Source organism: Aotus nancymaae, unplaced genomic scaffold, assembly GCF_030222135.1.
Source record: "Aotus nancymaae isolate 86718 unplaced genomic scaffold, 86718_ANA_hifiasm-v0.15.2.pri h1tg000057l, whole genome shotgun sequence".
NCBI classification, from domain to species: Eukaryota; Metazoa; Chordata; class Mammalia; order Primates; family Aotidae; genus Aotus; species Aotus nancymaae.
This window is the reverse complement of record NW_026988471.1, coordinates 9,624,286-9,638,680: the sequence shown is the minus strand read 5'-3', so window position 1 is coordinate 9,638,680 and position 14,395 is coordinate 9,624,286. Positions and strand designations below refer to the sequence as shown.

At 55.2% G+C, this 14,395-nt stretch overlaps 1 protein-coding gene across 13 annotated transcripts in view; it reads right to left on the bottom strand.

Annotated features, from left to right (window-relative positions):
- Positions 1–269: 269 nt before the first annotated feature.
- Positions 270–14,395, bottom strand: part of HPCAL1 (hippocalcin like 1) — a 121,023-nt gene continuing 106,897 nt past the window's right edge. For all 13 annotated transcript variants that reach the window (XM_064363845.1, XM_012438829.3, XM_012438836.2 and 10 more), the window contains exons 3-5: positions 7,314–7,713; positions 4,395–4,500; positions 270–1,119 (exon numbers count right to left, since the gene is read on the bottom strand). In XM_064363845.1, the coding sequence (XP_064219915.1) occupies positions 1,022–1,119; positions 4,395–4,500; positions 7,314–7,691 (582 nt within the window). In that variant the 5' untranslated portion in view covers positions 7,692–7,713 and the 3' untranslated portion in view covers positions 270–1,021. The remainder of the gene's footprint in view (positions 1,120–4,394; positions 4,501–7,313; positions 7,714–14,395) is intronic.

Here is a 14,395-nt window from a genome sequence, read left to right as displayed (position 1 = left end):
CGGAGGGGGAGTGGGGGGCAGAAGCCTGATGGTCAGACCTGCCAAGAGCAGTCATCATTTATTTCCCTGAATATTTCTTGGCATTAGGCAGATATTGAAGAACAGGTTGCGCAAGATTTATAGATGCAGGGACAGCTGGAGGGACACAGGAGGGGCCGGGTTCACCAACAGCAGCGGCACGCGGCAGACCCACCTTGGCTGGAGCGAGCAGGGGCCACGGCCTGAGGAAGGGGGCTCCTGCGGGCGGACACAAAACTCAGAAAATACCATTTATTTTATCATTTTAATACCAGAAATGCCAGACCAATCAACAGGGAGGACAGACCAGACACAAATGCCTGCATTCACAACACGGACAGGAGGGTCACCACGGCTCAGGGCACGCATGCATTTCCTTAGAAACAGGCAGACGGAGAGAGCATAAATACCACACAACAGCCAGGCTTGGGGGCCACAGGCCACAGGGGGCCGCACTTCAAAGGCAGTTAGAGGCATTAAATACGGGATCTACACATTACATTTCACTTCACCATACATAATTTATATATTAAAAGAAAGGGGACCACAGGATCTATACGTGCAAGTGGCTGTGGTGGAGAAAATGAATGGGGGCAGCCATGCACGGGAGGGGCTCCCTGTCTACCCTCCCGACGCCTCGTCCCCACCCTTCCCACGGAGTCACTTGGGATCACAGAATGCGTGAGCTGGCCGGGTGCAGCCTCAGAAGGTCCTGCCTGGTCTCCCCGTGAGCCGGGAGGTGCCTGGAACCAAGAACACTTGAATCCTGCATGTCATTACATCCCTGGGAGTTGCCCTGAAAAGGACCGGGCCGGGCATGAGGGGAGGAATGTCTCACTGGTCAGGCGGAGGAGGGAGGCGCAGCCGCCGGGCCGGGCAGGTGCGATGCGTGGCCCAGGCCCGGGGCCGGGAGAGCAGGCGACTGGCGGGGCATCCACTCTTGCAAGCAAAGCGTAAACGGCACGACACGCCTGTGTTCCTCTGCACTGTCTGGGCCGCTCGCTCAGAACTGGCTGGCGCTGCTGGGGTCGCACTGCAGCAGGCGGACGATGGAGGGGTCGCTCTTGGCACCTTTGATGAATTCTTCCAAGGACAGTTTACCTGCAGGGGATGGAGAGATCAGGATTAGCAATGCTCGCTGTTCTTTACGCTTCCAGAGAGGATGGGACAGCTCTCAGGTCAGGGACACCCGCTTTGTTGAAGTCCTGAGCCAACCTGAAGCTGACGGTGTCCAGTCTCCACTCACTTTATAGGCATTTCAGAAAGACATCCTTTTTCCTTTCCCAGCTCCGTACAATACATTGGGTAACTCAAAGGGATTACCCAGCAGGACAGCAGGACATGGCTGATGAGGGCCCTTTAAATCCTTTTAGAAACCACCCCACGTTTTCTAAGGAACATGTACATTGTGCAGAAAAATACAGCATTTGCCTCTAACCCATACATAATCCAGGCTGAGAAGGTCACGCTGGTTGGCAGCCCCCCAAAGCACGGCCTGGGTCCTCCCTGGCATCTGCTACTCAGGCCTGGGGGACCGAGCTCAAGCTCTGCACTGTCGGCCACATGTGGTGAGAGGAAAACCTAGAGAAAGACTGGCCATGCTAAGGAATCAGCTGCCCCTCACCCTCCCCACCCAGAGCTGGTGACAACATCTTCCCTCTCCCAGGACACAGCCTCGGTGACTCCACACTGGGCAGAGTGTCCTCTGGAGGCTCATGGCCCAGGGCGGGGCTCTGTAAGGTGATCGGCTGAGCTGGGTGGGGGAAGTTTTCTGACCATCCACTCCCTGTCCTGTCATCGCTGTCAATGCGCCCACACTGTGGTCACCATAGCCCTGGCTCTGCTGGTCCACAAGCAGGAGACACCGGCGGACATGGCCTCGAGGGCAGGAGGGGGCGCCTTTGTTTCCAGCTGGTGGGGAAGGACGAGGTTCGAGGTTGGCTGCCCCCTGGCAGCCTGGGCCCTGGGGTGGCCCCTCTGTGTCTGTTTGAGGCTCTGTGTCAGCTGGAATCGCTAGAGCACCCTGCAAAATGTCTGTGCAGGAAACACAGATGCCCACAGCCAGGCCCAGCACGGGGAAAGCGTGCAGTGGGGGCTCTAGGCTCTCGGTTCTGGCGCATGGCAAGCCACCAATGTTTCCAGGCCTCAGGATCTTCGTCTCGAAGGCGGGATAATGGGAACACCCATCTCAAAGGCGCCTGGGGGGATGCAATTGAGGACTGAGCCCAGCACCAGAGCGGAGGACGCCCCTGCCCAGTAGGACCCTGCTGGGAATCCAGCCCCTCTGGCCCATTGGCAGTCAGGGACACATGTCCTTATGGGACTCTGGCCCGGGCTCTGGCAGGTTGGCTTCTTCCAGGGCACAAACTCGATGCCTCTGGGGCCTAGGCAGCCTGCTGACCCCAAGGGAGCCCACACGATGCCCGGTCCAAGGGATGGGCAGGAAAAGGGCAGGGAAACAGCCGTCCCCAGCAGGCAGTCCCAGGACCCTCTGCCAATGGAGAGAGCGGCTGCCAGCCTTAAGGTTGGTGAGGACATTCATGGGCCACTCCCCACCCTCCACCTCTGACCACGCAGGGCAGTCAGCTGTGGGGGCATCTCCTCGGCTAGGTGTGGGCCTCAGAGTCCACAGCCCCAAAATCCCTGGGCCAAGCCCCAGCCACCCCACTTCCTGTCCCTGACCCCAGCCCCCTAGTTCCAGGCTGAGAGAGAGCAGGTCAGCCCAGATAGACCACCGGTCGGGAGAGCCAGAGCTGCCCCAGGATGACCCAGAGGGCTGCTGAGATGCCAGGGAGCTGCTGAAGGTTCCAGGGGCTCCTCCTGACGGAGGGCAGGCAGGCGAGGGGGTTGCTCTGCACAGCCTGAGGAGAGGGTGGCGTTAATGATACCTGTGCCCTGGGGAAACCCGTCAGCCCAGCCTAGAGGCCCGGAGCAGCCGTGTACCTGCTGGGGTGGCCAGGGAAGCTGGGGGACCCTTCAGGGCACCGTCACTCCCGAGCAGTCCCTGGAGGAGCCTTGAGGGCTGAGGACCACACCCTGAACTCTGGCCCCTGGCTGCGGCCCCACCTTCCTGGTATCACTCTTCCCTCCTTAACCCAAACTCCAGGGACAGAGAGGTCCCCTAGGCTCACAGGAGGAAGTGCTCCATCCCAGCGGGCACATTAGCAACGGCACATGCCATCCCAATTCCCAGACAACTTAGAATATGCCCTCTAAAGAGGTGGGCAGGGCCAAGCCGGGAGGCAGGTTCTGGCAGGACCACGGGTGGCTTCCCCAGCGACACTGAAGTCAGGAACAACAGCCACTGTTTGTGGAGTGCAAACCCTGCTAAGGGCTTTATGGCATCGTCTCGCTGAGACACAACCCGGTAGGACTGGATTCGCCATCCCCACGAGGATCGAACAGCCTCAGGAGAGCAGCTGCAGGTGCCCCGCTAGGCTGGAGGGTGGAAAACACATTTCCTATCAGTCCGAAGTCCACGCCCGGCAGCAGGCAGGCTTGCTTTCTGCGTGCATGTGTTTTGAACATGGTGACCTGGCTGCCTGGAACAATCTTTGCTGCCTCAGCTGCCCCGCAGCCCGTCTCCCGCTGGAGCCGTGCTTACCTCACCGAGGGCTGCACTCCGCACTTTCCAGAGCGGCTTCCTGGGCATTCGCTTATCTTTTATTCTCCAGCACAACCCAGGGAGTATTTTCTCTTCTTAAGGTTGAATTTCTTTATTGTTCAAAAGCAAAGCAAACCTGGTGCTGTGGCTGTCCTCGACAAAGCCAGCAAGAAGAGCAGAACTGGCAGCTGCCACAGCCGCCCCAGACCTCACAGCCAGTGCAGAGGAGGGCACTCGAGGCACGGCCTCGTCACCACTGCTGCCACCCACCATCATGAGACTTGTATTTCTGCAGTGGGGCTGGGTCCCCACAGAGCTGCTGTAGGTGGACAAGGTGGCAGTGTACATCCTGACAGTTCCCCTTGGACACTGAGGCCATCTGGGCAGCCTCCCCTCTCAGGATGGCAGCAAGAGAGGCATCGCCAGCACCCCAGGACCCCACCATCTGGGATCCTCTGATCTCAACCCCTCCAGATCCAGGGCCGCCAGCACGCCTGCCTCCCTGCCCCTAAACATACCCACAGGAATATAGGTATGTCCTGTTCTATGAGTGGGGAGACGGTGGCTCAGAGGGGCCACAACATGCCCAGTGTCACAAAGCCATGCAGAGGGGCCGGGGCGCAGCACGGGTATCCCCAACTGTATCCCGCCCTTCCCTGGGCGTGGCAAGCACCAGGCAGCTGGGCCAGGAGACCAAGAAGCTGCAGAGGGGAGGGGGCGACCCAAACACGTTTTGCGGACACACGCAGCCCCGCCCCCACCCCAGCCCTACCATCGTTGTTGGTGTCCATCTGCCTGAAGATCTTGTCCGTGCGCTTCTCCGGGGTGGACTCATCCTCTGGCATCTTCATCACTGAGGACACCATCTTGTAGATGGCCTACGGACGGGGGCAAGGACAGTGTGCTCAGAGGCCTGGGGGCTCGGGTGGGCACAGCAAGGGTGGGCTTCTGCCCAGCCCATGACAAGGCTTGGAGAGGTCGTGGGCTCCTGGTGGCCTTCGGGACCCTTCCCCAGTGGGGAGGATGTTCCCCAGTGAACCTCACTGGTGTCTAAGTGAAGTTCAAGAGCAGAGCTGGCAGGATGGCTCTACTGGGAGGTGGTGAGGGTGGTGGTATTTCTGCCTGGGGGGGTAGTGCCAGGAAGGTACCTGAGTGCCCCTCTTGGGGGCTGGGAATGCTGAGGGAGGGTGGCGGTCACACGGGCAGAGTTGCGTGAAATTCGCCATGCTGCCCGCTGAGCCATGTGCATTTTACTGTGTGGCTGTTACCCCGCAGTTTAAAAGAGACTGAGCCCCTGAAACTCACAGGGAGAGCCCCATCACCAGCCCCCGACATGACAGGAACCCGTGGCCCTGGGTCTCCATGGCTCTTTGGGGCACTGTCAACCGAGGGCTCAGCCTAGCTGCTGGTCTCTCTGTGCACCTCTGCCTGAGTGGCCCAGCCTGGGGCACGTGCCCCTGTGCTGCTGGTCAGTGTACAGGGGAGATGGTGATGGGGCTGGTGAGTGGCCGCTGAGCAGTGACATGCATGGGGAGGGGCGGCACTGCTGTGGGATTTTCTGAGCACTCCGTGTAAAAGTGTTTTTCTAAGACAACAGACCATTTTCTCATTTTGAGAAGAGGCAGCAACCAAGTGTCCCATGAGAAACACCAGCCAGCCAGCCAGGGAGCCATCGATGGCACTCGGGGAAGGCTTTCAGGAAGACTTGGTTTGGGAGCTGAAAAGCGAGATCCTGTTCAGACAGAAGTGGCTGCTCCTTGCTGCTCCGAACAGTTCTACCAGAGACTCCAGGTTCTGGCCAAGCCTCTGCTCAGCCAGTGACAGGCATGCTGATTTGCAAAGGGTGAGGGTTAACACACAGGACAGGGTGGGCGATTCCTGGGAAACAGAATTCTTACTTCCGCCACTGTGTGAAGCTAAGAGCCAGAAAGTGGCGACTGAAGCAGAGTTTCCCGAACTCGTGTTAATTTTCTCTTGTGGTGTGAAAACCATCTGTGTGGGAAACGGGCCGCTCGCTCCCGAGGCAGGCTGCGACTGGAGCAGGAGTTCACGGATCTGACACCCGCTGCTGGAGGCCTACCCCTGAGGCTCCCTACCATGGGACCACCGCTTCTGAAGAGTTCCATTTCTTTCTTGTTTTATTTTTGGTTGTTTTGGAGGCAGGGTCTTACTCTGTCACTCAGGTTAGAGTGTAGCTGTGCAATCCTAGCTGACCCTCAAACTCCTGGGCTCAAGCAATCCTGCCACCTCAGCCTCCCAAGTACCTGGGACTACAGATATATGCCCACATACCCTGCTACTCTTTAAATTTTTTGTAGAGATGGAGTCTCACTATGTTGCCCAGGCTGGTCTTAAACTCCTGGGCTCAAGTGATCCTTCAGCCTCGGCCTCCCAAAGTGTTGGAATTACAGGCCTGGCCATGAGGAAGTCTAGACTGGATGCTCCCGGGTTCAGGGAGGCACTCAGGGGAGTGCCAGGGAGGGGCAGCTCTGCGCTCTCTACTCTCACACACACAGGCACTTGGTTTCCTTCTGAAACACAGCCTTGCCTGCTAGAGCTGCTGATAGGCATGAAGGCAAAGAGATGCCTCATAAAGTGACGTCCTTTCTGTGCTGAGCTGATTCTTGTGATCATTAATGCTTCAGTTTTACTTTATGACTGTACATTCCTGGGGACATCACAAGCTATCTGCTGCATTCCCAAGTACGGGGCTTTCCCAAGGTCTTGGCAGGTAACTCTTGCAAGTGCCAAGGATCCCAGCAATAATATAGTTCTTGGCCAAGCACGGTGGCCCATGCTTGTAATCCCAGCACTTTGGGAGGCTGAGGTGGGCAGATCACCTGAGGTCAGGAGTTCGAGACCAGCCTGGCCAACATGGTGAAACCTTGTCTCTACTAAAAATACAAAAATTAGCTGGCTGCCATGGCACATGCCTGTAATCCCAGCTACTCGTGAGGCTGAGACAGGATAATCTCGAACCCAGGAGGTGGAGGTTGCAGTGAGCCAAGATTGTGCCATTGCACTCCAGCCTGGGTGACAAAGTGAGACTCCATCTCCAAATATATATACATAATTCTTAGAAATTCACCTATTTGAGCCTCAGACTTTGTAAAATGCAGAGAATGACCCATGTCATCAGGTTATGAAGATGAAAACCAATCAAAGTGCTCCACCTGGGCCTGATGTACAGCAAGTGATCAATAAACGTTGGGTTTTACCATTGCTCTTTGCAAGGATCTGCCGTCAGGTGATAACTGCTCATTTCCAAAAGTGCCCCAGGTAGCAACCTGGCCAAGAAAGACCCTGGCAAGTGAACATAAAATACACTGGAAGGCTGGGCATGCTGGCTCACGCCTGTAGTTCCAGCACTCTCCACGAGGTGGGCAGATCACTTGAGCCCAGGAGTTCAAGACCAGCCTGGATGATGTGGCAAAAACCTCTCTCTACCCCCTAAAATACCAAAATAATTAGCAGGGCATGGAGGTGTGCGCCTGCAGTCCCAGCTACTCAAGAGGTTGAAGTGGGAAAATCACCTGAGCCCAGGAGCCAGAGGCTGCAGTGAGCTGAGATCGCGCCACTGCACTCCAGCCTGGGTGATAGAGCAAGACCTTGTCTTTAAAAAAAAGAGCCCTGGGCTGGGAGCTGGGAGGGGCCCTGGCCCGCAGTGAGACCCGGGCCTGGGGCGCGGTACCTGCACGATCTCCAGCATCTCGCTGCGGCTGATGTAGCCGTTGCCATCCAGGTCGTACATGCTGAAGGCCCACTTGAGCTTCTGCTCCAGCTTGCCCCTCGAGGTCACGCTCAGCGCGATGATGAACTCCCGGAAGTCGATGGTGCCGTCGCCGTTGGTGTCAAAGGTGCGGAAGACGTGCTCGGCGAACTTGGAGGCGTCACCGTAGGGGAAGAAGTTGGCGTAGATCTTCTTGAACTCGTCCACGGTCAGGTGGCCGGTGGGGCAGTCCTTGAGGAAGCCCTTGTACCACTCCTGCAGCTCGTGGTCGGTGAACTCCGTGTTCTCCCGCAGGTCCTGCAGCACCTCGGGCCGCAGCTTGCTGTTCTGCTTGCCCATGGCTGCTGGTGGCGACTTACACCTGCAAGACAGAGGGTCAGCCGGGGACACCACCCATGACACGGAGCAGGGCTGAGCCACGTGCCGGAGAGAGCAAATGAGCCCATCGCTGTGTAAGCACTGTGATTCAGCACCTCCCGGTCCCCCATCGGAAGGTGTGCCACTATTTTATGGAGCACCAAGAAGGCCAGGAGACCCCAGTTAAACCACGACAGACCACCCTCACACTGCGGGACACGTTCTCACTTGGAGAATGTGGAAATGCGGGGAAAAAAATGCAACTTAAAATCAGGGGAATGAGGCATCATCCAGTGCCCACCAGGTTGTACAAGAGGCGAAGAGTAAAATCAGTTCTTACTTTCATCCCCTCATCAGCTGCGGGCAAAGTGGCCACGTCAGCCGCATCCCAGACGCTTTGGAGCAGTTCTTCCCTCTTTCAGGCACCACATTATGTTTTTATCTTTAGAAGAGGCATCTGGAAACTTTCAGGGAGTCACCCCCCTCCCACCCTCTTCATTTTGCTTGTTTGTTTTGAGACAGAGTTTCCCTCTTGTCACCCAGGCTGGAGTGCAGTGGTGCAATCTCGGCTCACTGTAACCTCTGCCTCCTGGGTTCAAGCGATTCTCCTGCTTCAGCGTCCCGAGTAGCTGGGATTACAGGTATGCACCCCCACGCCCAGCTAAGTTTTTGTATTTTTAGTAGAGATGCGTTTCACCATTTTGGCCAGGCTGGTCTCAAACTCCTGACCTCAGATGATCCACCTGCCTCTGACCTCCCAAAGCTCTGGGATTACAGGTGTGAGACACTGTGCCCAGCCCACCCTCTTTATTTTGCCTTTGATAAACTTCCCTGGGTGGGAGGAGAATCTGGAATTAGCTCTAGGCAGTAAGTGATGTTCTGAGCAGCACCAGGATAAAATGAGGCACCTGTGGGAATGAGGAACTGCTCTGCTCGAAACCATCCCCTAGGGCGGTTCTCCAAGAGGCCTGAATGCCAGACTGATTACCCGGCATTGACACGGCTGTCACTGCACCACCTCATGTTATTTCCTTACAGGAACAGTTAACATATATTCAGGGCGTGATAATTTTTGAAGCACATGAAGAATGAGGAAAAGGTGTCTCTTACCCTAGTCCCAAAGGTAACCACTTTGAAATCTATGTTCGAATTCTAAACAGTAGATACCAGCTCTCCATTATGAAACGTAAAACAGACCACCCACACTACCCGCCACTTCCTTTTTCCTCTGCCTCCATCCCAGGATTTTTGTTTGTTTGATTTTTGAGACAGTGTCTCGCTCTGTTGCTCAGGCTAAAGTTTGCAGTGGTGTGATATCAGCTTACTGCAACCTCCAGCTCCCAGGTTCAAGCAATCCTCCCATCTTAGCCTCCCGAGTAGCTAGGATTACAGGGGTACACCACCAGGCCTGGCTAATTTTTTTTTTCTTTTCTTTTTAGTAGGGACGGGGTTTCACACTATGTTGGCCAGGCTGGTTTCAAACTTCGGACCTCAAGTGATACGCCCACCTCGGCCTCCCAAACTGCTAGGATTACAGGCATGAGCCAACATGCCCAGCCCATCCCAGGTTTTATAGTACATACACGTTTTTGTTTTTACTTATCATATATATATGTGTATATATATAATTGAGGCAGTCTCTCACTGACACCGAGGCTGCAGTGTGTGATAACGGCTCACTGAAGCACTGACCTCCCTCCTGTCTCAGCCTCCTGAGTAGCTAGGACTACAGGCACACACCATCACACCCAATTAATTTTTTTTTTTTTTTGTAGAGATGGTGCCTCACTACATTGCCCAGGCCGGTCTCAAGCTCCTGGCTTCAAGTGGTCCTCCCTCCTTGGCCTCCCAATGTGCTGGGACTACAGGCGTGAGCCAAGATGGCTGGTGTTTTTACTTATCTTTATGACTTTATATTTCAAAATTACAAACACATATTCACTTTGACCCAGCCATCCCACTTCTAGAAACATATCTAGCAGTACTCCCACCTGTGCAAACAATCTGTGCAGGCAGCCACTGCCTCCGTGGTCTGTAACAGCGAATTGCCCAGTTGCCCACCTGACGCACTCATGAGAAATCATCTTCAAGGTGTATTTTTATGTGAAAAGAGAAGCTGCACAACAGCACACAGAGTTTGCTACCGTTTATGAAAAAGGAAGACAAACATATGCGCTGTGTGTTCGTGCTCTGGCTTTTGAGGAAAGGATGACATTGGCTGGGGAGGAGAGACGACTGGATGGACAGGGGCACTGGGGCCTTTTTTTTTTTTTTTTTTTTTTTTGAGATGGAGTTTTGCTCTTGTCACTCAGGCTGGAGTCCAATGGCATGATTCCGGCTCACTCTGCCTCCTGGGTTCAAGTGATTCTTGTGCCTCAGCTTCCCGAGTAGCTGGGATTACAGGTGGGCACCATCATGCCCAGCTAATTTTTGTATTTTTAGTAGAAATGGGGTTTCACCATGTTGGCCAGGCTGGTCTCAAACTCCTGACCTCAGGTGATCCAAGATCCACCTGCCTTAGCCTCCCAACGTGCTGGGATTACAGGCATGAGCCACCGCACCCAGCCCCTGGGGACTTTTTATTAATCGAGAAGGATTCTCCTCTCCTCCTGGCCAGTAAGCCCAGCTCTGAATGTGCAGCCACAGTTCCACTGCAATCTGATAAGGTTCCTCCTGGCAGCGTGTCTGTGTGTGCTTTAAGGGACAGCATCGTATTCCTCTTGGGCACGTGGCCAGAGAGAACCAGCTGTGAGCAGAGCTGCTATGGCCTCAGTGGTGCCTCCCCCAAATTTCCATGTTGAAGTCCTAACCCCAGGTCCCTCAGAATGGGACTGCACTGGGAGCCAGGGTCTTTAAAGAGGTCAATAAGTGAAAATGAGGTCCCTAGGGCGAGCCCCGATCCAATATGACTGGAGATGAGGACACAGACACACACAGGGAGACGATGGTCATCTGCAATCCCAGGAGAGAGGCCTCTGAAGGAAGCAACCCTGACAACACCTTGGACTTCTGATCTCCAGACTGTGAGAAAACAGAGTTCCATAGTTGAAGCCCCAGTCTGCAGTCCTGTGTGATAGTAGCATAGCAGTCACCCTCGGGAAACTGACCTGCAACTGACAAACGCGTGCTATCAGTGTCTGTGGGGCGGGAGCAAAGCCAGGCGCCTGACCTGCTCTCAGCAGGGACAGTCAGAAGCAGCACCTGTGGCCTGTGGGGCCCATTTTGTCAGACATTTTACCTATTAATCATGCTTCACCAATAAGGAAACCAACCCTGGGAGAGCCCTGGAGCCTCTGAGAGGCAGAGCCAGGGCTTGGACGCAGGCGGTCTGCCTCTTCTCCCCAGGCCTTGCGTGGGCGGTGGAGGGGAGGCTGGCCCGGGCAAGGGCGACGTGGTGATAGACACAGTGTTGGCTAATGGCAGGCCCTTTTTGCCCGATTTGCATCACTGCATTTTTCATCATCAAAATGAGCCACCTCCTGTGAAGTTCTAGGCCCTGGGAGCTGAGAATCACTGCCTTAAGAATCCACTCACCTCAGTGAAAACCAAACCACCGCTCAGAACGAAGGGAGCAATTTATCTTAGAATGGATCTGTGATTTTTGTTCTTACTGATCCCATTGGAATGCCAAACTCATACCTCTCTGCCTGAAATCACAGACGCGTACAGAAAGGAAGGTACCAGATTAGGGGCAGTGCCAAACCCAGTGAGTGCACTGCTAGAAGGTAACAGGCGGAGTGCATCATGGTCTGCTGGGGAGAAGCTCCCTGCACTCCCAGCACCTTCCTGAGTGTGCCAGAGGGCATATGTGCGCGCCTGCAGTCTCCTGCCTCACTCAGCACCTCCTCTGGAAGTGCTTGCTAACCTTCGCCCTCTCCCCGGTGACGCATCTGGCCTGGCACAGGGTGGGTGCCTGTGTTGGGAGAATGGACATTCTTGTTGTGGTTGCAGTTGCTGTGTACACACACATGTACAAGCACCTGCTTTAAGGTTTGGCTAACTGCAGAGACAGGGAGGTTTGGGCAAAGCTGGTATCCCAGTGTGACCCACTTTTGGAATGCAAGGGATAATTCAACCCTCATAGAGAGGAGCAACACCAGCCAGGAGCCTCTGAGCTGTGTCCCAGGAGCCACAGGGACCTTCCTAAGGCTTTGGGGGTCTATGGGATGGGGAAGGGGAGGAAGAAGGACTCTGGGCCTCCGGGCCCAGAACTGACTGGAGCAGCAACCCTCTGATCTGTTTCTGCATCCATCCTCTTTTAAAGAAAGGATTCTGCTGATGCAAACAAAGTTTGATGCCAAGACCTGCTCATCCTAAGGTTCCAGGTCTAGCAGCATAAACACAACAGAAGAATGTGGAGGCAGAAGAGTGTAGGGACCCCAAAACAGTACAATACTTTTGCCTCTTCCTTTTGAAAAAATCCCCACCCCAACAAGGAGAACAAGAAAAAGAAAAGAAAGGCTGTGCCTATGACCTTGATCACATCCCTGAGGCAACATCTATGCCCCCAAGCCCCAACACACATCAGTGGGAAGTGGGCAGGAGATGGCAAACAGCTGAGCAGGAAGGGGGGCCAGGGAGGAGAAACAGGGCAACTGAGGCCCCCAAATTCCAGAAGTCCTAGAGATCAGGGGTCCTCAGAGCCTCAGGAGATGTGGGAGGCAGAGTCTGAAGGAATGTACCAGAACAGAGCCTGTGCTGAGACCATGTGCTTCTCTTACCCTGTTGCCTTTTCTTCCAGGGCATACAGCTGGACTACATTTCCCAGCCTCCCTTGCAGCCAAGTGGCACCATATGACTGCACTCTGTCCAATGGGATGTGGATAGAATGATGACCACACTTCCAGCCTGGGCCTCCATAACTCTCAGGGCAGCCCTTGCTCCACGTGTCCTTTCCTTCCCTTTCCTGCTGGGCACCTGGAAGCAGAATATCCAGGGGAGGACTCGGAGGCCATAGAGGGCACAGACGCTAAAGACTTTCTCAACCAGGCTTTCTCATCTGAACCACAGCCCACAGCCAACAACTGGCATGCCCATTTGCTCAGTCATGCACCTAGGGACAGTGCATACCTGGGTTCATTCCAGGTGCGCAGGAGAAAAGGCATTCCCTGCATGCCATGGTGCCTTTGCTGTGAGTCCTTAATTCCCTCCTGGAACCCCAGCTGGGAAAGGCTGTGAGATGAAAGACCCGCTAAAGAGAAGAAACTCAAGTCCTTGTGTGACTATGGGAATAGAGCCTTCCTTGCCCACGGTGACATCCCACTGCGACACATCAGGAAACACTTTATTGGGCTCAGCAGAGCTTGGCACTTGCTTGCTACAGCAATTAGCCACCCCTGACCAACACAGAGCCCTGTCCCCCAACTCTGCAGTCAGGTGACCACCTCCAGCCCACCTCCATCTCCAAAGCGGAAGGGAGGAATCTTCTCTGGAAAGACGCCGGACAGGAAAACAACAGGCCCAGAGGAAGGCCGGTGAGGAACCCACAGAAGATGGGTGAGTTGAGGGAAGTCCGCCCTCTCCAACCTACCTCCCCACCCCAGGCAAGCAGGCAGCCAGCCAGGATCAGGCCCTGAGCAGGGAACTGGAGGATCTTTCTCCAGGGAAGTGGAAGCTTCAGCCAAGCCTGTCCTGGGGGCCTGGTGCCAACCTGGGTGCTGGGTGTATTCTGGGCTGTTGGGCCCTCTGAGTGCTGAATCCCAGGCCGAACGCTGGGATGCCGGTCCCCACTCACCAGCTCCCCGAGAGCTTGAATTATGGCATAGGCGCACCCAGGATGGGGCATAAATAGTGAATCAGGTAGGGCTCTAGGGGAGTCACTCATTTCTGGGGTACTTGGCGGCTTGCTTAGGACAGTGGCATTTGGAATCACAGCTGAATGACAAGGAAGATTTCAAAGGCTGCAGGAGGCCTGGTCCCCACAGGCCACATCCAGGGAGGACACAGTGAAAATTCCAGGAGCTGGGAAAGTGGGGTCACGCCTGGCGAGGCCGGGAGGAGGCAATGTCAGCGCCACCTTAGGGACAAGGGACTGAGGCTTTGGTGGGCGGGCTGTAGACCCAGGAGGTCTAAGTGGAGAGCCCACCTCCTTCCCATTGTCCTGTAACATCCCCTGGGCCCTTTCTGTGCCAAGACCACAAGCGGCCGCGGGAGCACCCAGGGTGCTCCCGTCTGGTGTCCAGCGCTCTCCTGGTTCTTAGACTTGCTGCTGGGACAGCTTCGCAAGATGGCCTCCCCTCTGGAACTCTTATGAAGCTGTTAAATGGAGCCCATGAATGCCAAATGAAGCTGACGGCTGCACACACGCTCCCAGTTGCTCCGGTCACTCATCGGGACAGCCAGCGTGTGCTTAAAAGGGTCCAGATGAAATAGGTAATCCGAGGTACCTCGTTTTAGCTCTCTCCTGGAGGTTGTCGGCACAACACAGGCTGCCTCACAAGAAATGGGGCCGGGGAGTGCCACATGCCACTGTGACCCCTCTGTCGTGCATTAAGCAAAGGAGCCAACTTCATTGACGCTTGGCTGTATAGTAAGACGACTGAGAAAAAGCAAGCCTTTCTGCAGAGACAGAAAGCCACCACTCACGTTTCCCAGGAGAAATGGCTACCTGGCTCCGGTAATTAGGCAAACCCAGCCTTCACTTCTCAGGAAGTCTTACTTTCATATCCAAGGAGGATGGTGGGGTG